Raw genomic sequence first — 21,563 nt, forward strand, 5'->3', positions numbered from 1 at the left:
TCAGCCATAGCTTAGTGTGGAGAAGGTCCTAGGTTCATCTCCAGACTCCCACACCCTTCTCCAAACATTGTAGCCCTGCAAAGCCATTGCCAGCCAAGATCAGGCAACACTGGGATGACTCTGAGTAGGAGCAGAGGAGAAATTTGATTCTCATTGAATGGCGAACTTGCACAGAAATTCGATTCTCAGTGAATGGTGAACTTGCGCAGAAATTCGATTCTCAGTGAATGGTGAACTTGCGCAGAAATTCAATTCTCATTGAATGGCGAACTTGCGCAGAAATTCGATTCTCAGTGAATGGTGAACTTGCGCAGAAATTCAATTCTCATTGAATGGCGAACTTGCGCAGAAATTCGATTCTCATTGAATGGCGAACTTGCACAGAAATTCAATTCTCATTGAATGATGAACTTGCGCAGTCTGCCCTTTGTGAAACAAGGCATGAAGCGAAACACAGCCACCTTTCAAAATTTGCAGAATTCTATGAATTTTGCGATGCATTTCTCCAGGCAAGTAGAGCCATAGAATTGTAGAGTGGGAAGGGACCCTGAGGGTCATTTAGTGCAACCCCCTGCGAGGCAGGAATCTCCACTAAGACAGATGACCATCCAACCTCTGTAATGTGTACAAAAATGCTTATACTGGGCTAAAGTGTGTCTGCAGGAATATGAACATATTGATGGGAAGAGCGTCCAAGCACACATATTAGAGGAAATAGTAAAAAAAAGAAGAGGTGTATATCAGGCAAAAATTATATATATATAAAATGGGAGAAACGTTGCACTAAAACACTGATGAATTTTCTGAGGACTCTTCTATTTTTAAAAAAGTGCAAACTGATTTGAACATATGAAGAACTGAGCTTAGGACTAGAAAAAATGACAAACACACACAGAGAGAATAAGACTTACCCATCACTAAGACAGCTTCACCTGTTGACCACCTTCTTTATATTATCCTTGCTATTCTGCTTGAATATAGGAAGCATCTTTTTAAAAAAACGATGGCAACAGCTAAATGTTTGTGTTAGCTGAGAGAGACTTACTGGAATCTATATCCCAGTGGAACGTCTTGATTAAATGTTATGGGCAGTTTGCATTTGATATCCCTTCTCTGATAGAAAGCATACAGGAGCAGAATGGGTAGGAAGCCATTTTTGGCAATTCCTTCTCCTCCCCCCACCCTCTGCAGCTCATCCCCTCCCGGTCAGCTCTGGAGGCTCACCACAAAACCTAAAACTAAGGAACTGAGAACAAATTATAAAGATCAAGAGTAGCCAACATGGTGGTCTTCAGATGTTGCACCTTCCATCATCCCTGACCAATAGGGCACATTGGCCGGAGTTGATGGGAGCTGGAGACCATCAACACCTGAAGACCACCATGTTGGCTGCCTCTGATAAAGGGAACATATAGATTTCAACTAGGCTTGCTTCCAAGTAAGTGTTTTGAAGATTGCAGTTGCAAGCTAAAATTAATTTTCTGATCGCATTTGGGTTATGCATTTGGGGAGATTGGGGGTATTTATGCTCCCAGTTTAGAAGATGAGCCAACTGTGCCTGATAGAAAGCAAATGAACTTGTGGTGGGAGAAAATGGAGCTCATAGCTGGCTCTTAGCCCAGGTCACCACCACCAGCCTACGGTAGAAACAGTTTGCCCGTGGCAAACACAGGAATGCCTTTCAGCCAAGGCTGCCCCTCGATGACGTGCAGTGAGGAGAAATCCATTCCAGCAACGAATCCAACGGAGAAAATATCAATTGGTGTTTTACGCAAAACTGATGCTCTGCCCAGTTAACGAAAGAGTTAGATGCGCTCTAAAAATCGACACAACTAATCAACTTTAAGAGAAATCTTTAACCTGACCAAGATGGAAAGGCCTTCCTGGCAAAGCGTCAAGGCTGAAATGAAATTTTGGGATTCCCTTAACAACAAAAAGCCGAGCCTGTATCCATGTCTGGCATGAACTGAAAAACAGCTGACATGCTTTGCTTTTGTTTTTCTTTCTGCCAGAAGCATTGCATATGTAGGAGCACAGAGATCGGAGCTTGGTAGCTCCCAAGGGTGGCTGGACCCTTTGGGATTGGTAGAGTGGAAGGCAGAGAGGACAACAGTCGCTTGAGAAGAGCCTCCTGCTGACTGGTTGCAAGTAGACTGAAGTTGGTGGGGCACAGGTGTTAAACGCTGACAAGGTCTCACTCCTCTTTGCAGTTGTGCTGCAGCTTTCTGCGCTAACTGCAGATTCCGGATCAGGCACAAGGGAGGGCCCGCATGGAGCGCATCGCATTAATCCAGCCTTGAAGTAATCTATACATGAGCGACTGTGGCCAGGCTTTCCACTCAAACATAGCTGCAGGACTGCAGCCTGTGTTTTGAATGTGAACGGTAGTGTCAACTAGAAGATGCCTTGCCAGTTTTTGTTTGGATATTCCAGGGCCCAAGACAGACTTCCTGTTACTGACAGAATTTCAGATAGGGATGGAGGAGGAACTCGATTCAGTTCACACGTGAAGGCAAACCTATGTAACTTGTAGCTTTTTAAACAAGACAACAATCCGAAACACGGCCATCCTTCAAAATTGGCACTTCTCTGAATTTCGCAGGGCCAAACAGTGTTTACAGAAATGCATAGGCTGGGCTAAAAATGAAAACAACATACAAAAGATGCATTACCTGATGGAAAATTGCTTTGCAAAAATGTGTATGTTGGTGGTAAAATTGCATATGAAAATGTTTGTGTTAGCCCTAAAAGTTTGCCCTAAAAATGTGGATGAATTTTCACAAGGACTTTAAAAAGAAAATTCTACACTGCTGTAGAAACATGGGGAACTGAAATTGGCAGATTTGCTTTTCTGTCGTGTCAAACTGGCTGCCCTTCATTAGGTTAACAAATACTGCTGCTGAGGAGACGAGGTCCTTTTAAAATCATCAGGGCAGCTAAAAGTTCTGCAGTGTTGTCCCTGAGGTAGATTATGTGCACCACTGCAGGAAGGACGCATGACTTCCAGTCCCCTTTTCCCAAAATAGACCAGAGCGCAGTAGAAATTCTCGCCAGGAGGGCTCCTGTTAACAGATGCTTGTTTCAGACTTTATTCTCCAACTCACTTAGGGAAAATCATCTTTAAGGGAACACACACACACACACACAGAGAGAGAGAGAGAGAGAGAGAGAGCGAGAGAGCGAGAGAGAGAGAGCATTCTTTACAAAGACAGCTTAAAAGATATGTGGTGGTGTTTGGCTTGAGAACACTTCCCACACAGTTTAGAACAGGATTTGCAAGGCCTGTGCTGGAGCTCAGTGTTTGCGGCCCTGGAGTAAAGCCAAATCTAGAGACTGGGGTTTAAAACAAGACAGGAAGAAATGCCAAGGGAAACTGTGTTTCTGAGAAAGAAATGGCAGGGCACGAGGACGCAGGATCAGGATAAAAAGCACAAAACGTTTGCTCATTAACAGAGGTTCTAGTCCTCAGGATTATGGAAACCTGAAGGTGGAATCCAGAAACGTAGTAAGTTGCCTTAGACCAGTTCAAACTATTTGCCCAAGTAGCCCAGTATTATCTCACTGGAAGTGGCACTTCATGATCTTAGGCAGAAGTTTTTTCACATCACCTGTAACAGGAGATGCCAGGGTTGGAACCCAAGACATTCTGCAGCCAGAGTATTGCCCATCACTGAACTCTGTCCCCTACAGGTGCAGAAACGTTCTGGTCTGGCGGGCCAGATCTTTATATCCCAACACCCCACCAGCTAATTATGACGGGTGGGCAGGACAACACTTGTCAATCATCTGATATCATAATGATATCAGGTGTTCAACAGGTCCCACCAAGTGGGTTTGAAGTCCCTGTGCACTAGTTGATGGGCAGGAGGTTTGATCCTGTTTTCTGCACCAACTGTGCCTCTGCCTGCCCCACACATATAGGGCATCAGGTGTGCTACAGCTGGGTGTGGTTTGGGGGAAATGGTCTGATAGGCCAAATGGGGACTGTTTCACACATTCCACAGCGGCCAGCCAGGGTTTTTAATCAAGTGTCTTCTCAAAGGGATTTGCAGTCAATCTCCTGATGAGCAAGCAATTATGATAGAGGTGTGTTTTCAGACACCTCTGTCTTGCTCACACTGTCAGTGTTTAGATATAAGCTCCCTTCCACAACTCATTAGTTTCACGTCTTTGAAAAGTAAGTCTGAATAGGCTCTCAGTCTGTGGCAAGCTGTCAAATGTGGCAGTGGGTTTAGATGCAGTCCCTTTATTTCTGTTTTCTTGAGTTCAGTAGCAAAAATGCCAGTTGTAGATATACTATAATAGGCAAGCTAAGCAGTTTTTGACTTTGTTAACTAAATGCCTGCAAAAGAAACCTGTTAGATCACTTTCCGGGACATCAGAAAATGTTCGGCGGCAAGGCGCCCTAGGGATTTGCATAGGGAAACCTCCCAACTCAAATCTTCTCCAGATCACCCACATCACAGATTAGGTCAGCTCTGTAATACACCAGGTTTAAGACTCACACCAGGCCAGCAGTCCTTCTTGACATCACTTCTGGTACAGGAGAGATCCTGCCATTTTGAAATCACTGAAGGGGCAAATATGGCTAGACTAAGTGAATTCTTTCTTGGTTCAGCACAGTCTCTAAACCTTCTTTCTCCTCTCTTCCAGTGGTTCACCTTCTCCTCACTACTTAACCTCAGTTTTGAAACAGAATCAGGGTCGATCTATCAAAGGTAAGTTGTGTGTCCATCTTTTAGCTCTCCTTCGGGTAGCTTTATAGACTCAGTCTGTGGCCTGGTACAGATGTTGTGGCCAAATTATGGTTTGGTCAACATGAACAACAGATTCCTTCCTGCACTTCCTGGCTTGGGGATTTGAGCACATGGGGAGAGGCAGAAACGAACAAACCCAAAGGCTGTTCACAATGGCCAAACTATAATTTGGCCACAACATTCGTACTGGATCACAAATCACGCAACCTGTGGCCATCACAAACGTATCAGTTTGCATCCCAAACCATGGTTTAAACCTGTAGATGTGGTTTAGTTGCAGCATCTGAACTCGGCTTGGTTGTTTCCGGAAGTTCTGTTAAAGGTCTTCTCTCTTGATATTTTCAATTCTAGTTTCTTGGACCAGTCTAAGGCCTCATCTGCACTATCCATTTTAAAGCCGCTCTTTACAACTTTCAACAGTCATCTCTCCCCCCAAAGCATCCTGGGAAGTGTAGTTTGTGGAGGATGTCTGTTCCTGTGAGTGCCCTATTCCTATCACAGAGCTACAATTGTCAGAATGGTTTAACAGTCAATCCCTCTTCCTTGGGAACTCTGGGAAATGTAGTTCTGTGAGGAGAATAAGGCTCTCCTAACAACTCCCAATCACCACAACAAAGTAGAGTACCTGGAATTTTGGGGGGGAAGCCATGACTGTTTAGAGTGGTTCGATACTGTTTTGAATACATAGTGCAGATGGGGCCTTAAAGCATCAATTTCATCTGAACTTTAGTCTCAATTCCATCTTCTTTTTTAGCAGCTGCATTTGCAATCAGGACTCCTCTAAATCTTAATTTTTTTTTTCCATTTATCACTTAGATGTTTTTCAGCATCTCAACTTGTCTTCCCTTTTCGCCTTCTCGATTCTCACCCCTCCCTGCCAGCCCCAGTACCTTGTTTTACTTCAGTGATTGTCTGGCTATTCCTTCCAACTTTGTAATTGATTAAGCACTTGGAGGAGATTGGGGCGCTGAACAAGATCTGTGTTCATCCATTTTTAAATTGCTTGTTGCAATTATGTGATCTAGAGAACCAGGGTTGGCACATATCAGCATGAATGTGGGGGAATCCAGTGTGTGTCAGCTGTGGAAAAGGCACACCAGGGATCTTTAGGAATGGGACTGAAAATTAAAGTGCTGATACCACAGTAGAATCAAAGAAATCTATGGTGCAACCACATTTGGAATAATGTGTGCAGTTCTGGTTGCCTCGCCTCAAAAAGGACATTGTAGAGCTTCAGAGGTTTCAGGAAAAGGCACCGAAAATAATCCAAGGGGATTGAGCAACTGCCCTATCAGGGAAGGCCACAACTTTTAGACCCTTAGCTTAGAGGTATGTTAAGAAGGGACATGGTGCAGGTATATAAAATGATTCATGCTGTGGAGAAAAAAGTTTTTCTCTCTCATAATGCTAGAACACATGGGCATCCAGTGACGTTGAATGTTGGAAGATTCAGGACAGACAAAAGAAAGTAGTTTTTCTTGCAGTGTGGAGTTAAAGGAGAGAATTTGCTGCTACAGGACGCAGTGATAGCTTTAAATGAGGATTACACAAATGCATGGAGGATAAATATAAATATAATAATAATAATAATAATAATAATAATAATAATAATAGTAGTATAATTTTTTTTTGTACCCTGCCCATCTGACTGGGTTGCCCCGGGCACTCTGGGTGGCTTCCCATATATATAAAAAAGAGAAAAATTAAACATGAAAAAGCTTCCTTATATAGGGGAAGAATAGAATCATAGAATTATAGAGTTGGAAGGGACCCCAAGGGTCATCTAGTCCAACCCCCTGCAATGCAGGAATGTCAGCTAAAGCATCTGCTTAAAAACCTCCAAGGAAGGAGAGTCCACCACCTCCCAAGAGAGTCCGTTCCACTGTCAAACAGCCCTTACTGTCAGAAAGATCTTCCTGATGTTTAGTCGGAATCTCCTTTCCTGCAACTTGAAACCACTGGTTCGAGTCCTGCCCTCCAGAGCAGGAGAAGACATAGCCGGTATGGCTGTTTCGCTGCCTCCCCTGTCAGAGGCAGTATACTTCTGAATGCCAGTTGCTGGGAATCACAAGCAGGAATGGCAGGCTTCCCATGGGCATGTGGTTGGCCAATATGAAGAGAGGATGCTGAATTGGGTGGGCAGGCAGGGCTTGGCAATTGCTTGGCTCTGAAGCTCACTAGGTATCCTTGGTCAAGACACCTACCTCACCTTATCCTAAACCATGGGTAGGCAAACCCGGATCCGGCCCAATCGCCTTCTGAATCTGACCCACGGGCGGTCCAGGAATCAGCATGTTTTTACATGAGTAGAATGTGTTCTTTTATTTAAAATGCATCTCTGGGTTATTTGTGGGGCATAGGAATTCGTTCACCCCCCCCCCAATAATCCGGCCCCCCCACAAGGTCTGAGGGACAGTGGACCGGACCCCTGCTGAAAAAGTTTGTTGACCCATGTCCTTAAAAAAAGTGTGTTTTTAAAAGAATGGTCTTTTATTTAAAATGCATCTCTGGGTTATTTGTGGGGCATAGAAATTCGTAAACCCCCCCCCCAATAATCCGGGGGCCCCACAAGGTCTGAGGGACAGTGAACCGGCCCCCTGCTGAAAAAGTTTGTTGACCCCTGTCCTTAAAAAAAGTGTGTTTTTAAAAGAATGGTCATGTTTCACTCCTCTAGATGAAACCTAATGGGAGGCAATTTCCTTTTCCTTTTCCAGACTCTGATATTGATGCTGCTACTGCCATGATGCTCTTGAATACTTCCATTGAAGAAGGCATTTTAGATTGTAAGTATAAATAAGTTTTTGTTGCCTTTCTGTTTTTCAGTGCTGCTGCTGTATTAAATCCCTTTTCAAATGCAAAATTTTAGTTAGAGCGCCTGATGGTTTCATAGACAACACTTGAGGCCATTTATTTCTGGTTTGTTTGTTTTAAAAAGCCCGCCTTTAGAATATTGATTTGCGACACGAAATGAAATAATGTATACCCTGTTTGCTTGGTAGAAAGTCCTATTGTTTCCAGTTGGACTTACTTGCAGGTAAACGTCCTTAGGATTACAGCACAAGCTAAATCTCGTCACTTTGAAACAGTACTGCATCTTGGAATGAGTATATGGCTTATTTATTTGTAACTGTAATTTTAAATACTGACAGCTCATATTAAACCATTAATGTTAAACTAAGACAGTTTTAACGAAGCAGTGGGTTACTCTATTCAAATCCTTTACCCAAATTAGGCTTTTATTCCCTCCAACCCCCCCCCCTCCATTCAGCCTCATCTACACTATAACTGGGGATTCTGCTAGAAGCCTCTTTTCCAACCCTTTGCTGAGCTTTTGTCCTGCAGCAATGCCCTGGAAATATTCCCTGTAATACTCCTCCTACCTGTCACCATTCAAAGATGTTCCTCACTTCTCCTCTTGGTGCTGCAGACAGGTCTTTTCTCCGTGCCTTTTCAGCCTAAGTTGGCTAGTTCAAGTAGGCCCAGCAAGTCTTTGGTCACTGTGCCTCTCCTCCTGCCTCTCAGGTCTTCCTCCTCCTCCTTCCTCCTTCCTCCCCAACCCTCTCCTTCAGCTTCTTTCTTCTTCTGGCTCTCTGCTGACCAGTGCCGGGCTATATATACACTCCTCTGGCCCAACCCCAGCCAATCATGTGGTGTAACTGAAAATTCTAAACCTGCACCCACCAATCAAAGACACACACCTTCTATCCTTCATTTGCATTCCGAGAATTCGAACGCCAACCCTTCGTCACAGTTGTCAGTTAAGGCCCTGTTCAGCCACAGTTATACCAACTGTCGCCGGACCACACAGAAAACTTCCCACATATTTTTGTACTCTTTGCTAATAAAGATACAAAAGCATGTAAATGGAAAAAGAAAAAAGAAAACTTCCCACATAAATGTACGTTCCAAATCAAACGTTGGGAATGCCTTACACAATGCATGGGATTTCTCATCAACAGGGTCCAATAAATTCTGAAGGGCACCGTGGTGACTATTATTAATCTGTTTATTAAATTTGTATACCACCCTTCATCTGTAGATATCGGAGCGGTTCACGACAAAAATACAAAACCCACAAATCAATAAGCCCCCCCGCTCTTGCCTTAGACTGTTCCAAGTGCACCAGTTTCTGGTGTCTTTAAATTTATTTATTATTTTTAATGATTTTATTGATACATCATGACAGCAACAACAAAACAGAAGAAAAAACTATACAGTGGTGCCTCGCAAGACGAAAAGAATCCATTCCGCGAGTCTCTTCGTCTTGCTGTTTTTTCGTCTTGCGAAGCAACCCTATTAGCGGCTTAGTGGCTAAGTGGCTTAGAAAAAGGGAGAAAAAAGCGAAAAAAATCGCAAGACTCGCAAGACGTTTTTGTCTTGCAAAGCAAGCCCATAGGGAAATTCGTCTTGCGAAGCGCCTCAAAAATGGAAAACCCTTTCGTCTAGCGGGTTTTTCGTCTTGTGAGGCATTCGTCTTGTGGGGCACCACTGTGTGTGTATATATATATATAGAGAGAGAGAGAGAGAGAGCGCGCGCGCAATAAAAAGATATTAAAAATTAGATAATAACAATAAAAGTTACAAAAGTAGCTACATTTATTTATTATTATATCTGTTTGTTATGGGATGGGGGTGGCGCTGTGGTCTAAACCACTGAGGCTCTGGGCTTGCTGATCAGAAGGTCGGCAGTTCGAATCCCCACGACAGGGTGAGCTCCCGTTGCTCAGTCCCAGCTCCTGCCAACCTAGCAGCTCAAAAGCACGTCAAAGTGCAAGTAGATAAATAGGTACCACTCCAGCGGAAAGGTAAACAGCGTTTCCATGTGCTGCTCTGGTTTCACCAGAAGCGACTTAGTCATGCTGGCCACATGACCCGGAAGCTGTCATGACAAACGTCGACTCCCTTGGCCAGTAAAGCGAAATGAGCGCTGCAACCCCAGAGTCGTCTGCGGCTGGACTTAACTGTCAGGGGTCCTTTACCTTTTTATATCTGTTTGTTAAACTTACACCATGTCCTTCCTTTGAAAGCAGCCCAGGGCACCAAACACATCTGTAATAAAAACAATTAGAAATAAAGTGAAGACGTATTTAAAGAAGGTTTGTGGCATCTAAAAACAACAAATCGTAACAAAATCATGTGTCTGGACAGGCCCGCCAAAACAGAAAAGTTTTCAGCAGGGGTCTAAATCAGCGTTTCCTAAAGTGGTGGTGCTGCCCCCCCCAGGGGTGGCGGGATTGCCTGGGGGCGCTAAGGGGTCACAGAGGTGGTGGCAGGGGGGCACTGGAGGTGTAAATAACTATCAGACTTTGGAAAGCTGGTATCACTGGATCAAATTCACCCATTTTTAAAAAATAATTAAACCACTGCACATAGTTTTAACTGGAATTTGGATAAATGTGCCATTAATGGTTACTGTTTTGAATCTTACTGTGTTGTTATTTTCCTTCGTGGGTCGTGGAAATGGCTATTCTGAATAATGCTTTTTATAGGGTTCGGGGCAATAGGGATGAGTTAATGGAGTTAAGTGGCCCGGAAATCTGTGGGAACCTTGGGTCTAAAAGATGGTGCTTGCCGAACGCTGGTATTGGAAACCTGACCCCTTTCATGGAATCATAGAATTGTAGAGCTGGAAGGGACCCAAGGGTCATCTAGTCCAACCCCCTGCAATGCAGGAATCTCAACTAAAGCATCCATGACAGATGACCAGCCAACCTCTGCTTAAAAACCTCCAAGGAAGGAGAGTCCTTCTGAGGGAGACCGTTCCACTGCCAAACAGCTCTTACTGTCAGACAGTTTTTCCTGATGTTTAGTCAGAATCTCCTTTCTTGTCGCTTGAAGCTGTTAGTTTGAGTCCTACCCTCCAGAGCAGGAGAAAACAAGCTTGCTCCATCTTCCATGGGAAAGCCCTTAAGATATTTGAAGGTGGCTTTTGTTATCTCCTCTCAGGTCTCCTCTTTTCCAGGCTAAACATAGCCAGCTGCAGAAAAGCCTTTCCAAAACAGCTGGAGGACATCAGGGTGGGGTAGGGTGGGAAGGCACTGATCCCTCCCGCTTCTGACAAGACTCTTTATTTTCCTCAGGTAAGAAGCCGCAGCCTCTCAAGCTGTCCAAGAAAAGGAATTACGTCAGCACGTTCCAAAGCCACGGCAAGGCAAGTCCAGGGGGGAGCGATTTCCCCATCCCCAACATTGACCCCAACGAGGACCACAACTACAGTGCCAGCAGCGTGGCTTCGCAGCGCTGCGTGTCGCCCTCGAGTGTGTCTTCCCTGTCGTCCGTCGACGAGGTCTACGAGTTTGTCTCCGAGGCCAGCCGGGTGGGGAGCGAGGGCAGCGAAGGGTTCCACAGCGAGGTGGACACGGACGGAGACGACCGCGAAGAGGACGACGACGACGACCCCCTGGCCGATAGCGGCTACACCTCGCAGCCGTGCCTCGCCACCTCGGACAAAGCCCAGCCTCGCAAGAAAGCCCTGGAGGAGCTGTGCCTAGAAATCGACGAGGAACTGAAAGAGGCGGCCGGGTCTCTGCTTCATCTAGCCGGGATTAGCCCCTGTCTAGGCTCCCTCATAAGTACTGCAAAGACCCATAGCCAGAAACGAAGGAGAAGGAACGACGTCACAGCCTGAGAAGTGTGTTTGGGGACGGGGTGGGGCGGGGGAGAAGAAGATACGTCTATCAATAGAGATAAATGCATATTTTATTTTTTAGCGTGGCAATACTCCTCTACTTTTTACCCTTCACAAGGGAGATCAAAGCCATAAAAGGACTTTTTGTTCATGTATTTTTATTTTCACAGATTATAGTTTTGCAATTTGTTTCTTTTTCTAATTGCAAAAGCGGTGGTTTTGAAGCATTGAAGAGCGGATTACAATTGTGCAAAACAGGTGGGACGGGGGCAAAACAAACCAACACAGCCGTTCCTTCTCCCTGGTAATTTTAGCAAAGTTGAATATTTGAGTTTATTGGAGGAGTGGGTGCCATTATCTCTGTCATCTCATACCTTGTATGTCTCTTTGGGTTTGGAACCTGGGGGCTTCATTTGACCTGTCTGAGTTCATAGGACTCTGCGCAGAGAACAGGGAAGCCAACCAAATGTTGGGAGCTGGACTGCAGCTCCCTTCTGCCCTCACCATTGGCTGTTCTGGCAGGGGTTGATGGGAGTTGTACTCCAACAGCATCTAGAGGGCTACACATGCCCCATTTCCTCCAATGGGAGTGAAGAATTGTGCCTTGCTTCCTGGCACGCCTGTTCCTCAGCGAGGCCTGGTGTTTGTATGTTATGGCGCATAAAGTCCAATGTGTAGCCTGTCTTTCTCTCATTTTTAGGGGAGAGGGTGGAGTGGATGCAGTGCCTGCATTGAACTCTACATATGTAGTTCTCAGCCTGCATAATTTTTGGCCCTCAAAGATCAGTCGGTGGAGATCAAGCGGGAAAAGGCTACATGGACTGTTTCCTGTTCCAGATTGACATGCAATTCACAAATCCCAGGTGGGACTGAAAGTGGAGGGAGGTGCATTGGGAGCAGAATAAGCAGGCGCAATCTTGCCCCCTCTCTCTGTGCCCACGGGCTCCTACCTCTGTCGGTTCTAGACCAGGGGCAGCCAACATGGTGCTCTTCCAGTTTTGGACTACATCTTCCACCCTTCTTGATCAAAGTCCATGCTGGTTGGGGCTGATGGGACTTGGGAGTCCAGCAAGAACGGAAGGGCATGGAGTTGACTATCCCTGAGCTGGTTCTGACACCTTCACGTGTTCAGATTTAAGTATTTGCAAACGCAGGATAAGGTCTACCAGCTTTCACGTTGGCTTCCGTTGTTGCGTAATTGTCTCATGTGCAAGTCGAGGGTCTGGAATAACCTGAATACTAGACAACTGCCGTCATGGGTCAGTTACCGATTGACTGATGCCTGCAACGATAACACAAGGAAGGTGTTGGGAATGCACCATGTAAACGTTTTTGAGACCTAATCTTGAAGGATTAATCTCCACTCTTGTCCTCACCTTCCTTGGAACAGCACAAAGTAAGGAGCTGGTTCCTTTTCTTGTCTTTCTTTCTTTCTTTCTTTCTTTCATTTTATTTCGTTATTATATTTTAGATCTTCAGCGCACACTTTTATTAGCAAACCCAATGTTCTTTTGGTCTCTATATCAAGATTGAGTGAAAAATGTTGACTGCTAAAATTGTAAATGACTGTTGCACAGAGAACTTGTAGTTACTTGTTCAGGTGAAGCATAATGAAATGGGTTTCTTTTGTTTTAAGGTTACGGTGGTTGATACTGGCCTACTTCTCACTGAGGAGAAAAGCTTGTTCTGGACTGGACCATTTTAGACTACAGGTGAGGGCACACACAATTGATTACTGTTCTGCGTGAAGCCGTGAAGCAGAAAACCTCAAATAGAAAACTAGGTGTCCAGGGGAAGGACTCTAGCCTGGCTTTCTTCCTGACATCGAGTTCTTTTAAATGTAAAAATCATTCAAATCGCGGTGCAGCTTTACACTGTGTGAGCCCCCACCTGCAGTCAGAAGCAGAACCGTACAAACAGAGCTGGCAGCCTCAATGAGGACTAGGTTCTTGGATGCATTCTTACTCCACTTGGAAAACCGGCCTTTTTTTCTTCTCTTCTACTGTGTGCTTCAGTTTTGCACTGTATTAACCTAGCATCCCTCAAGAAGACAGTATATAATACGCAGCCTTAAAGGGCACCGTTTTCTAAACGTGTGTGCGCGCAGAGTCACGCTCCCTCCTTAAGACTCTAGAGAGGAGTGTAGGAAATGCCTGCGGTTGATGGTTAGCCGTCCGTCCCATCTTCCTTGGGGAGCAGTGACCGTTAGAATCCTGACTCCTGTTAAAATCAGCGGGAATTTTGTCATGGTTCGTGCAGCCAGAACGGCACCTTTCTTTTTATCCGTTATCGCAGCAATAATATCCCCTCCCTTGCCAAGTGTCAAGGAAGCCCAAGAGCTCTGTGCTTGCTCTTCCACCAACACAGTATTCTAGCGCGTGCTTAAAGTGTAACGTGGGAATGGTAAAGATGTGCCTGTGAAGCCCTGAGTGTGGGCTAACTCCAGGTAATGATCCAGACACCTTCCACCTTCCATCTTCCGACACAGCCTTTTCTGTGCGATGACATATGCCTTGTGCATGGACTTCCACGGGAAACTTTTGTGTATTTTACCATTCCCACAAACCATGACACAGGATGTTTGTGTTCTCCTGGGTCTTCTGTGGTGGCTGCTGTGTTGTTAGGCAGCTGGAGGCATCGTTGCCTGAATGGTGCGGCCAGTCTGGCATCCAGGTGTGCAGTCCAGTCTAGACCTTTTGCTGTTCCTGGCACTTGTAATGATGAGTTTTGGAGATGGAGGGAAGGACCCACATGTATCACCGAGGGGGGTGGGATGGAACCTGCACCCATGTCCTGTTGGGAAATGGCCCTGACTGGAGTGAAATGGTAGCCTGGGAAGTGGATTGTCATGGTGCCACTAGAAAGATCTCCCATGTCAGTCCCGTCCGAGTCTCTCCAGGGAGGCACAGCCAAGCTCTTACCCCACTCCTGGTCCTTTCGGTGGATGGTTGTGCAGGAAACATATCTGCGAAGTGCGCCCTGTGGTTCTGAGAACCCCTTGAGCGTTCTTTTGCAACAATCAAAGCATTAGCGTAGCTCATTCTGCTGGCATGGAGGGTCAGCTTGAAGTGCCACTTTTTAATTTCTTTCCCGTCTTTCCGAGTGTTGAGCAGTCACGAGCAGCTGGTTAAGCAAACCTCGCCTCCCCATTAGCAAAATGCTTCCAGGTTGGCAGAGAATGAAGGCGGGAAGCTAAACTTCTATTAATGGTGCAGAGCTTCTCTGGTTCCTTGGTGACTAAGCCAGAGGTGGTCAAGAGTTCTGATTTCACTGCCTCTTCATGACCGCAAGCCGCCTTATACACCTGGTATAAACTCTGCCAGCTTAATAATTATTGAAACCATTCTTCAGACACACACACCCCAATATCCCTCATGCCTTCTGTATGTCTTGGGCTACCAGTTCCATTGCTCCTGACCATTGGCCATATTGGGTGTGCTGATGGGAAGTGGAGTTCAACAAGATCCAGAAAGCATCCCATTGGCTACCCTTGCTGTGGACTTTCAATGCCTTGAGCCGGGTTCCAGTGAACCCAAACCAGGCTTTCTCCCAGCTCTGGACCTTGACGTGGTTTGTTGGATCCCAACTACTCTCAACTGCATCATCTGGTCAAGAGATTCTCCCAGTGTAGACCTTACGTTTGCAAGGATTTATGTAGCATTCCATCCCCTCCCGGAATTTCAGAGGAAATCTTTCGTTCAAATGGTAGTAAACTGTAAATGGCTCTTGCTCTGTAATCATGTTGCTAGTTTCTAGACAAAAAAGTCTCTAATGCATGGGTGTTTGCACGCTCTCACCTGTTTGTACACCACTTTCTCTGATGTAAAAGTCTATAAACGCCAATGGTGCCCATCGTGTATATTGCCTGCTGCTTCTCTTCTCCCCAGAGGTTCTGATGGATTGGCCAAAACAATCTTCTTGCTGAAAAGCCCTTTTAGAGCCGTTTCCTGTGTCACTGTTTTGCTTCCCAGAACTTCACGGCAAGAAGTCAAACATGGGAAGGGTTTACAAGTGGGTCCGCCTGCAAGTCAGACATGATGCTTTGTGATTTATTTCTTAAAAAGTTTATAGGTTTTAAAAAGAAATTGAATACTCTCAAAGGACATCTTTAAGAAGTCCACTAGAACAAAAGAAAACAGAAGCCTGGCTTGGTAAGCCTCTGATGGGTTAGTCAACATGGTGATCTCTGGGTGTTTAATACCACAGCTCACATCATCCCTGGCTATTGGCCAGACAATTAGAGGGTACCACATTGACTGTGCGCAGGCTATGGTTTAAAATCCTTTAAATTTAAAAGTTCTTATTTGCTGTACAAAGAGGGTGTTCAGTGGCCCTCTTTGTGCAGGCTGTTCTTAAGGTTGTGGTGCCACGACCGGAAAGGCTCTGCTCTAAGTTTCGCTAGATCTCACCTCCATAAAACAACACTCAGAGTGGAATCCTGCCTGCTGGTCTTGGGGTGGTTTATATGGGGGGAGGTCTTCTAGCACATAGGCTGAGCCAAGGCTGCTTGAAGACACTGACTGCCATGCTTTCAAGGGCGCCCACAGGTCGTTTTGAATAATGTCTATTGAAGATTTTAACAGAATGGAAACTAAAAACAATTGGGAGCAGTTGAACAAAACTAATATCGTAGCAGCTTGGGGATCAGTTTGTGTGTCATTAGGTGGGATTAATTTGCAAAATATTTTCACTCAATAGAAACTACCAAAGCTGTGGATTTGGCAGAAACGCAGAGAAAGAAAGGGGCCAATAGATGCTCATGTCTGAACTTGCGAATGGCTCTAGACGGACACCCTTCCCATGTCATGGCTTTTGCCACAGGTGTGACTTGTGAGCCCACCTCCTTAAGTGAAAAACGATGTCCTACTAAGGGGTCTTGAGCACCTGCCGCATGGGGGTTGAATGTGAACTCATTGCAAATGGACAAGCTTGTAAATTAAGTGCAAATGCACATCTTTAAATTCCTGTATGTCGTATGTGCTGAAAAGAGGTGTCCCTCCCATTAACATTCGTCCAAAATAAGTGTTCAATAACTTACGTGGTGTGGAATTTGTTTTTGTACTAATACAGATAACGATAGGGCTGGATTTTATTTATTTTTTAAATAATAAAAAGGACGTGTTTCTTTCATTCTTGTGCATCTTTTGAAAGCCGGCAAGAACTGAACTCAGTTCCGGCTAAAATTGACCAGATTTCCAAATAAGGCTCCTTTCCCCCTAGAACTTGTTGGATCAGTCTTGTTGTCTTACACCTGACCTGTTCTGTCTGCCACCTTGCTCTTCTTCCCTTAACCCCTGCCTCCCTGCCTGCCAGAAATTGGTGTGTGCAGAATTGTCCCCCTGCGTCCTCCCTCTTTATTAGTGAAGTATCTAGTGTCACTTTTGTGCCGGGAAATGTGCTGTACTTGTTAGTCGTTTCATTAATTAGGTTTTTCTTGATTTTCCATGGACAAAGGTGGAGCAATAACACGGGAACATGTCCCCGTGGCGTGGGAACAAAAGTAGGAGGAACAAAACCTCCGCTGTGAGTTCGAATTAAAGGGCTGAAACTAGTGGCAGTGTAATGACGTCATCGTCTGGTGCTTGGGATCTGACGAGATGCATTTGGATGACCCTGTATACCATAAACCGTGTTTTACCGTGGTCAAGCAGTGGACAAGTGCAGGCTCCCCAATTTTGTTCCGCCGTGTTGCTTACTGTGTGGTGTCTGAACTGGTGCTTTTGGCTTTGTTTCTCTTCAAACAAACCATTGCTTGAAGCCAAGGTCTGCTCTTGTCTTCCTGATAGCGTCTTGTTTGGGAGTATGAAACCATGGGCGCTGGTGCAGATGCCATGGGATGCCAAGGCCCAAGGTTGCCTGAGCTAGTGGAAGAGCATAGCAGCAAGGAACTGGGAGTCTGTCCCAGCACTCTGCTCACTCACAGTAAGCCATGGTCCACCTGAATGCTGCCCCTGGAAGGATGGAATTCTGCATTCCATCCCTTCAACCAGTGTCATCCAACCTGCAGATGGGATGTAGTGGGGTTTTTTTGTTTTGTTCATGTTAAAACCATCACCGCTCCCTGCATGTAGAAAGTCAGCACCTTAGGGAGAGGTTTCGTGCAACCCTCTTCCTGATAATGCTATGCGCACGAATCTTTTTTCATTTGGTCGGTGGGTGGAGTTGGGAAAATTTTGAATTTTGAATGGCTCTGCCTGGAGTTTTACATACTTATTAGAACAATTTGGAGACTGCATGGTAACAGGTGAAGAGTTGATCCTTTTCCCTAATGCAATGTGGGAAAAGTCCAGGGAAGGGAACTGCCATACTTGCATTCCCAGGGTGGCCAGAATTCACCCCTCCCGATTCCTACAGCAGCTTGTACACAACAGCTCTGCCATCCTGGGGCAAACATGTGGTGTGAACAAGTATTTGCTCCCCAATTTTTCAGCATTGGCGGGTCCGTGAACCCTGTCTGTCTGCTACTGTAGTTTGGATTATGTGCTTTTCCTTTGTGGGCTTTCAACCTGTGTGTCTTCCTATGGCAAGACTCCACACAGACTTCTGTTCCAGCAAACGGAGAAAAGTTTCCAGCATTTCTCTATCTCAGCCCTTCCCCGCCTCACTTTTCTGTGGCGAAGTCCTTGATTTCTTTGCATCCGGTTAGCTCTGGCGTAGCAGGGAAATACCCGATGATGTCTGGCGTTTCTGTTTCCCTTCCTTGAAAATTTGCTCCTTCCCTGCAGGTCTGGGACTTTGACCCCCTGCTGTTCCCAACAACACAGGTTAGGATGGCCACAAGGCAGAAGCAAACAATGGTAGATAAGTATTAACGCAGGTCCCTCGCTCATGATAGTGGCAGGTTGCATACCTGTGCGTTTGCAAGTGCTGCTGACTTTGCTAGCCAGGGCATGAAACTAAGGGCAGTTGTTCTCTAAATGCACCTTGAAAGGATGTTAATGCCTTTTTAATTGTTCAGTGGTGCTTCTCCTTCCTCTTCCTTATTTGGCCTTTCCTGCCTATTAAAAGGTGCCGGTTTGCACACTGCCAACTGCAGAGTGCCTCTGCACCTACTTTTTCTCTTCCAAGAATAGCTGAGTCCCAGGTTGCACCTGGATTCACAAGCCTTCTTTTTGCCAACACGACATGCCCTTTTAATATAAATGTTTTGAATGAGAATTGGTTGGTGACTTCAGAAGAAGTAACGTGGAACAGTCCTCCTTAGGCTGTACCGCTTTAGAGTGCAGATGTGTGCGTGTGTGTGAATCTGGCACATAGAAAACAAGCTCGTCTGTGAGAAGGCTAGGCTAGAACCTTTATCCTTGACATGTGAGCCTTCTGCTTGCAGGGAGTTTGTGCAGAGGTCATTAATAAATCCTGCCACCCCCGCCCCTTATGTTCTGCAGTGCAATTCCTGGATGACTGTGCCATATACTATTTTCTGTCCATGTAGCTCAGCTTTTAATTACCCTTCATTATTTTTATTGTTGCTATTATTGTTGTTGTTGTTGTTATTGCTCAGGCTAATCTAGACCTATCAAGTCAAAAGGATGAACGAAACCTTTTTGTTGTTGTTGTTGCCACTATAAGGGTAGGAGCAGGTAGATCTCGTGGTTCAGCAATTGCAGGATCTTTTTGGAGAAAAGAGCTGCTACCCCTTGGGGACGCGAAAGCGTTGACAGTGACGGTGGCAGTATACATGAAGATATACGTTGATGGTGTGTTAGGCTGTTTGTGTGAAAGGAGCCTCCCAATTTCAGTTACTCCTGTGCAGTGTGTGGGACCACCCACCCTTCTGTTGAACTCCACTGCCTTGTTGCCACTGGTCAGGAAATTTGAGTGGCATAATGATTTGGGGGTGAGGAGGAGCTGCCCTATGCATTGTAGGGAGAGAAACAGAGGACACAGGCAATGCCATTGGCCGTAGCAATTCCGTGCCAAGTGTTCAAGTATAGTTCTGATGTTTGTGAGGTTTTGAGGGTTTCAGGTTCCTTTTTTTTGCTCTTTCCTTTATGCTTTTTAAACTTTGTAAATGAGTTGAAATCAGCAGCAGCAGGGGGGAGATGTTAAACGTAGCTTCCTCAAGCGCTAAAGATTGCCCTGGAGAGGTTTCTGGAAGAGGGTCGCCCCTACTTGAGATAACAACTGCCGGCTGTGCTGTGCAAATCTTTAGCTCTTTCATATTCCAGTGCTTAAATTATAGCTTCCAGGAGAATTGCAGGCAATCCTTTCTAGAAAGAAAAAAAAAAAGCCCAACTTTTTGAACTTGTATGGTTTTTGCAGCTTCTTTGTTTGGCTAAATCAAGCGCTTTGGTTAAAGCAAAGGATGCCCCGCCATGCTAATAATGGTGTAGTCAAAATATTTATTGAAAAAGAAGAGTAGAGTATTTTTTAAAATATTGTACCTGCCATTTATTGGGGGGGAAATCACATTCTCCACAGCTTAACTGCCAGTGCCAATAAAAGGTCTGTTTTTAGAAATGTACATTTTCCCCCAGACTTAAAGTGCATAATTTAAAAAGTATTATGTTGCCATCTTACAGTGATATATGAATCCATTTACAATTGCCAATTCATTGTAACTATTATTTATTGAAGAGGTGGAAATTGTACGAATGCTTTCGGATCAAAGTAACTGAAGTTCTTTCTAATGATCCCCGTTTGCCTGTTTTCTTAGAATTTACTTAGAATAAAACTCTGCCAGTAGATAAAAACACCATTCTAACCCCTTTATACCTTGAGCCCAGTTGAGTAGCTTGCCTGGTTTAAATACAATTTTACAGATATTTTAGTTTTTGTATGCTAACCTCTATTAATTGAAATGTTTATGGAGTTTATTTTTACCAAAGAGATGCAATTCATTATGATAAAGTATTTCAAAATAAACTTTGTTTTATAACATTCTTGAGTGATGTATTTTGTGGCTGCCATTATAAGAGAACAAGGGAGGTGTTCATGGTGAGTTCCGACACCTCTTTTTCTAGTTAAAATAGCACTGTGGATAGACAAGATTGCAGAGCTTTAGACTTTTGAAGACTCGTTCCTGTAAATTCAATTACAGTTATCCTGCATATTTGACACTTCACTGCTCGTTTTGATTTACAGTCGTACCTTGGTTGACGATCGCCTTGCGACTCGAACATTCTGGCTCCCAAATGCTGCTTCCTGCAGCCAATTGGAAGCTGTGCCTTGGTTTCTGAACGTTTTGGAAGTCGAATGGACTTCCGGAACGGATTCCGTTTGACTTCTGAGGTACCACTGTATTAGGCCATGGTGGGGGAGTGGTGGATAGAGGATTCCTTTTTAAAAAAAAAATAAAATAAATATATTTATTTATTTTTCCAAAAACAAAAGAGACATCGAAACATCACATAACAGCAAAAACACAGACTAAATAAAGAAAAAGAAAATTAAAAGCAAAAACTCCAATTTTTAAGCTCACGTTTACACAACTTTCTTTCCTGACCTCCTCACACCTCCCTTTTTTGTGTTCCTCTTTGTCCAATCAGATACAGCAAATCCTTACCCCCCCCTTTAAAACTCATTTCTAATTATTATAATCACTTCTATTATGTCTCCAATCCTTCCTCTTTATAATTAAACACCTTTAACATATTATTTACTTTTGACATAATATAACCTTATTTTTTCACCCTTTTTCTATTACATTTTTTGCATATTTTTTAACACTGTACCACTGATGCCATATTGTTTCATATCCAACATCATTTTAGCATTCATACACTTTGCAGTGTTTCTGCAGGTAGTTCTTGAACTTCTTCCAATCCTCTTCCACCGCTTCTTCTCCCAGGTCTCGGATTCTGCCTGTCATTTCTGCCAATTCCATGTAGTCTATTACTTGCATCTGCCATTCTTCCAAGGTGGGCAAATCTTGTGTCTTCCAGTACTTTGCAATGAGTATTCTTGCTGCGGGTGGATGGAGCAAGGGGGAGCACTTTGCTGAAGCTAAGCGAGCTTAAGTCTGGTCAGTGCCAGCACTGGGAGTCCTGGGAACCACAGAATCATATGATCGTAGAGATGGAAGGGACCCCAAGGGTCATCTAGTTCAACCCCTGCAATGCAGGAGGTTTCTGCTTTGGGTTCCCGCACATACGTGCTTGCTTTGGGTTCCAGGATGGATGGAAGGAAGGCAGGATAGAAATTTAAGTGAGGGAGCAATGAACTAAGGGGAACCCCTT

General features: G+C 44.7%; 1 protein-coding gene and 1 long non-coding RNA gene across 3 annotated transcripts in view; one reads left to right on the forward strand and one right to left on the reverse strand.

Annotated features, from left to right (window-relative positions):
• The window catches only part of LOC309338042, a 47,905-nt gene extending 39,603 nt beyond the window's left edge, over positions 1-8,302 (reverse strand). The window contains exon 1 of the long non-coding RNA XR_014154616.1: positions 8,138-8,302. This is a non-coding gene — a long non-coding RNA (uncharacterized lncRNA). The remainder of the gene's footprint in view (positions 1-8,137) is intronic.
• The window catches only part of FOXN2 (forkhead box N2), a 47,510-nt gene extending 29,954 nt beyond the window's left edge, over positions 1-17,556 (forward strand). For both annotated transcript variants that reach the window (XM_081854871.1, XM_081854872.1), the window contains exons 4-6: positions 4,654-4,718; positions 7,472-7,540; positions 10,838-17,556. In XM_081854871.1, the coding sequence (XP_081710997.1) occupies positions 4,654-4,718; positions 7,472-7,540; positions 10,838-11,385 (682 nt within the window). In that variant the 3' untranslated portion in view covers positions 11,386-17,556. The remainder of the gene's footprint in view (positions 1-4,653; positions 4,719-7,471; positions 7,541-10,837) is intronic.
• The last annotated feature ends 4,007 nt before the right edge of the window (positions 17,557-21,563 follow it).

This window comes from Podarcis erhardii (assembly GCF_964252035.2).
Source record: "Podarcis erhardii genome assembly, chromosome: 3".
NCBI classification, from domain to species: Eukaryota; Metazoa; Chordata; class Lepidosauria; order Squamata; family Lacertidae; genus Podarcis; species Podarcis erhardii.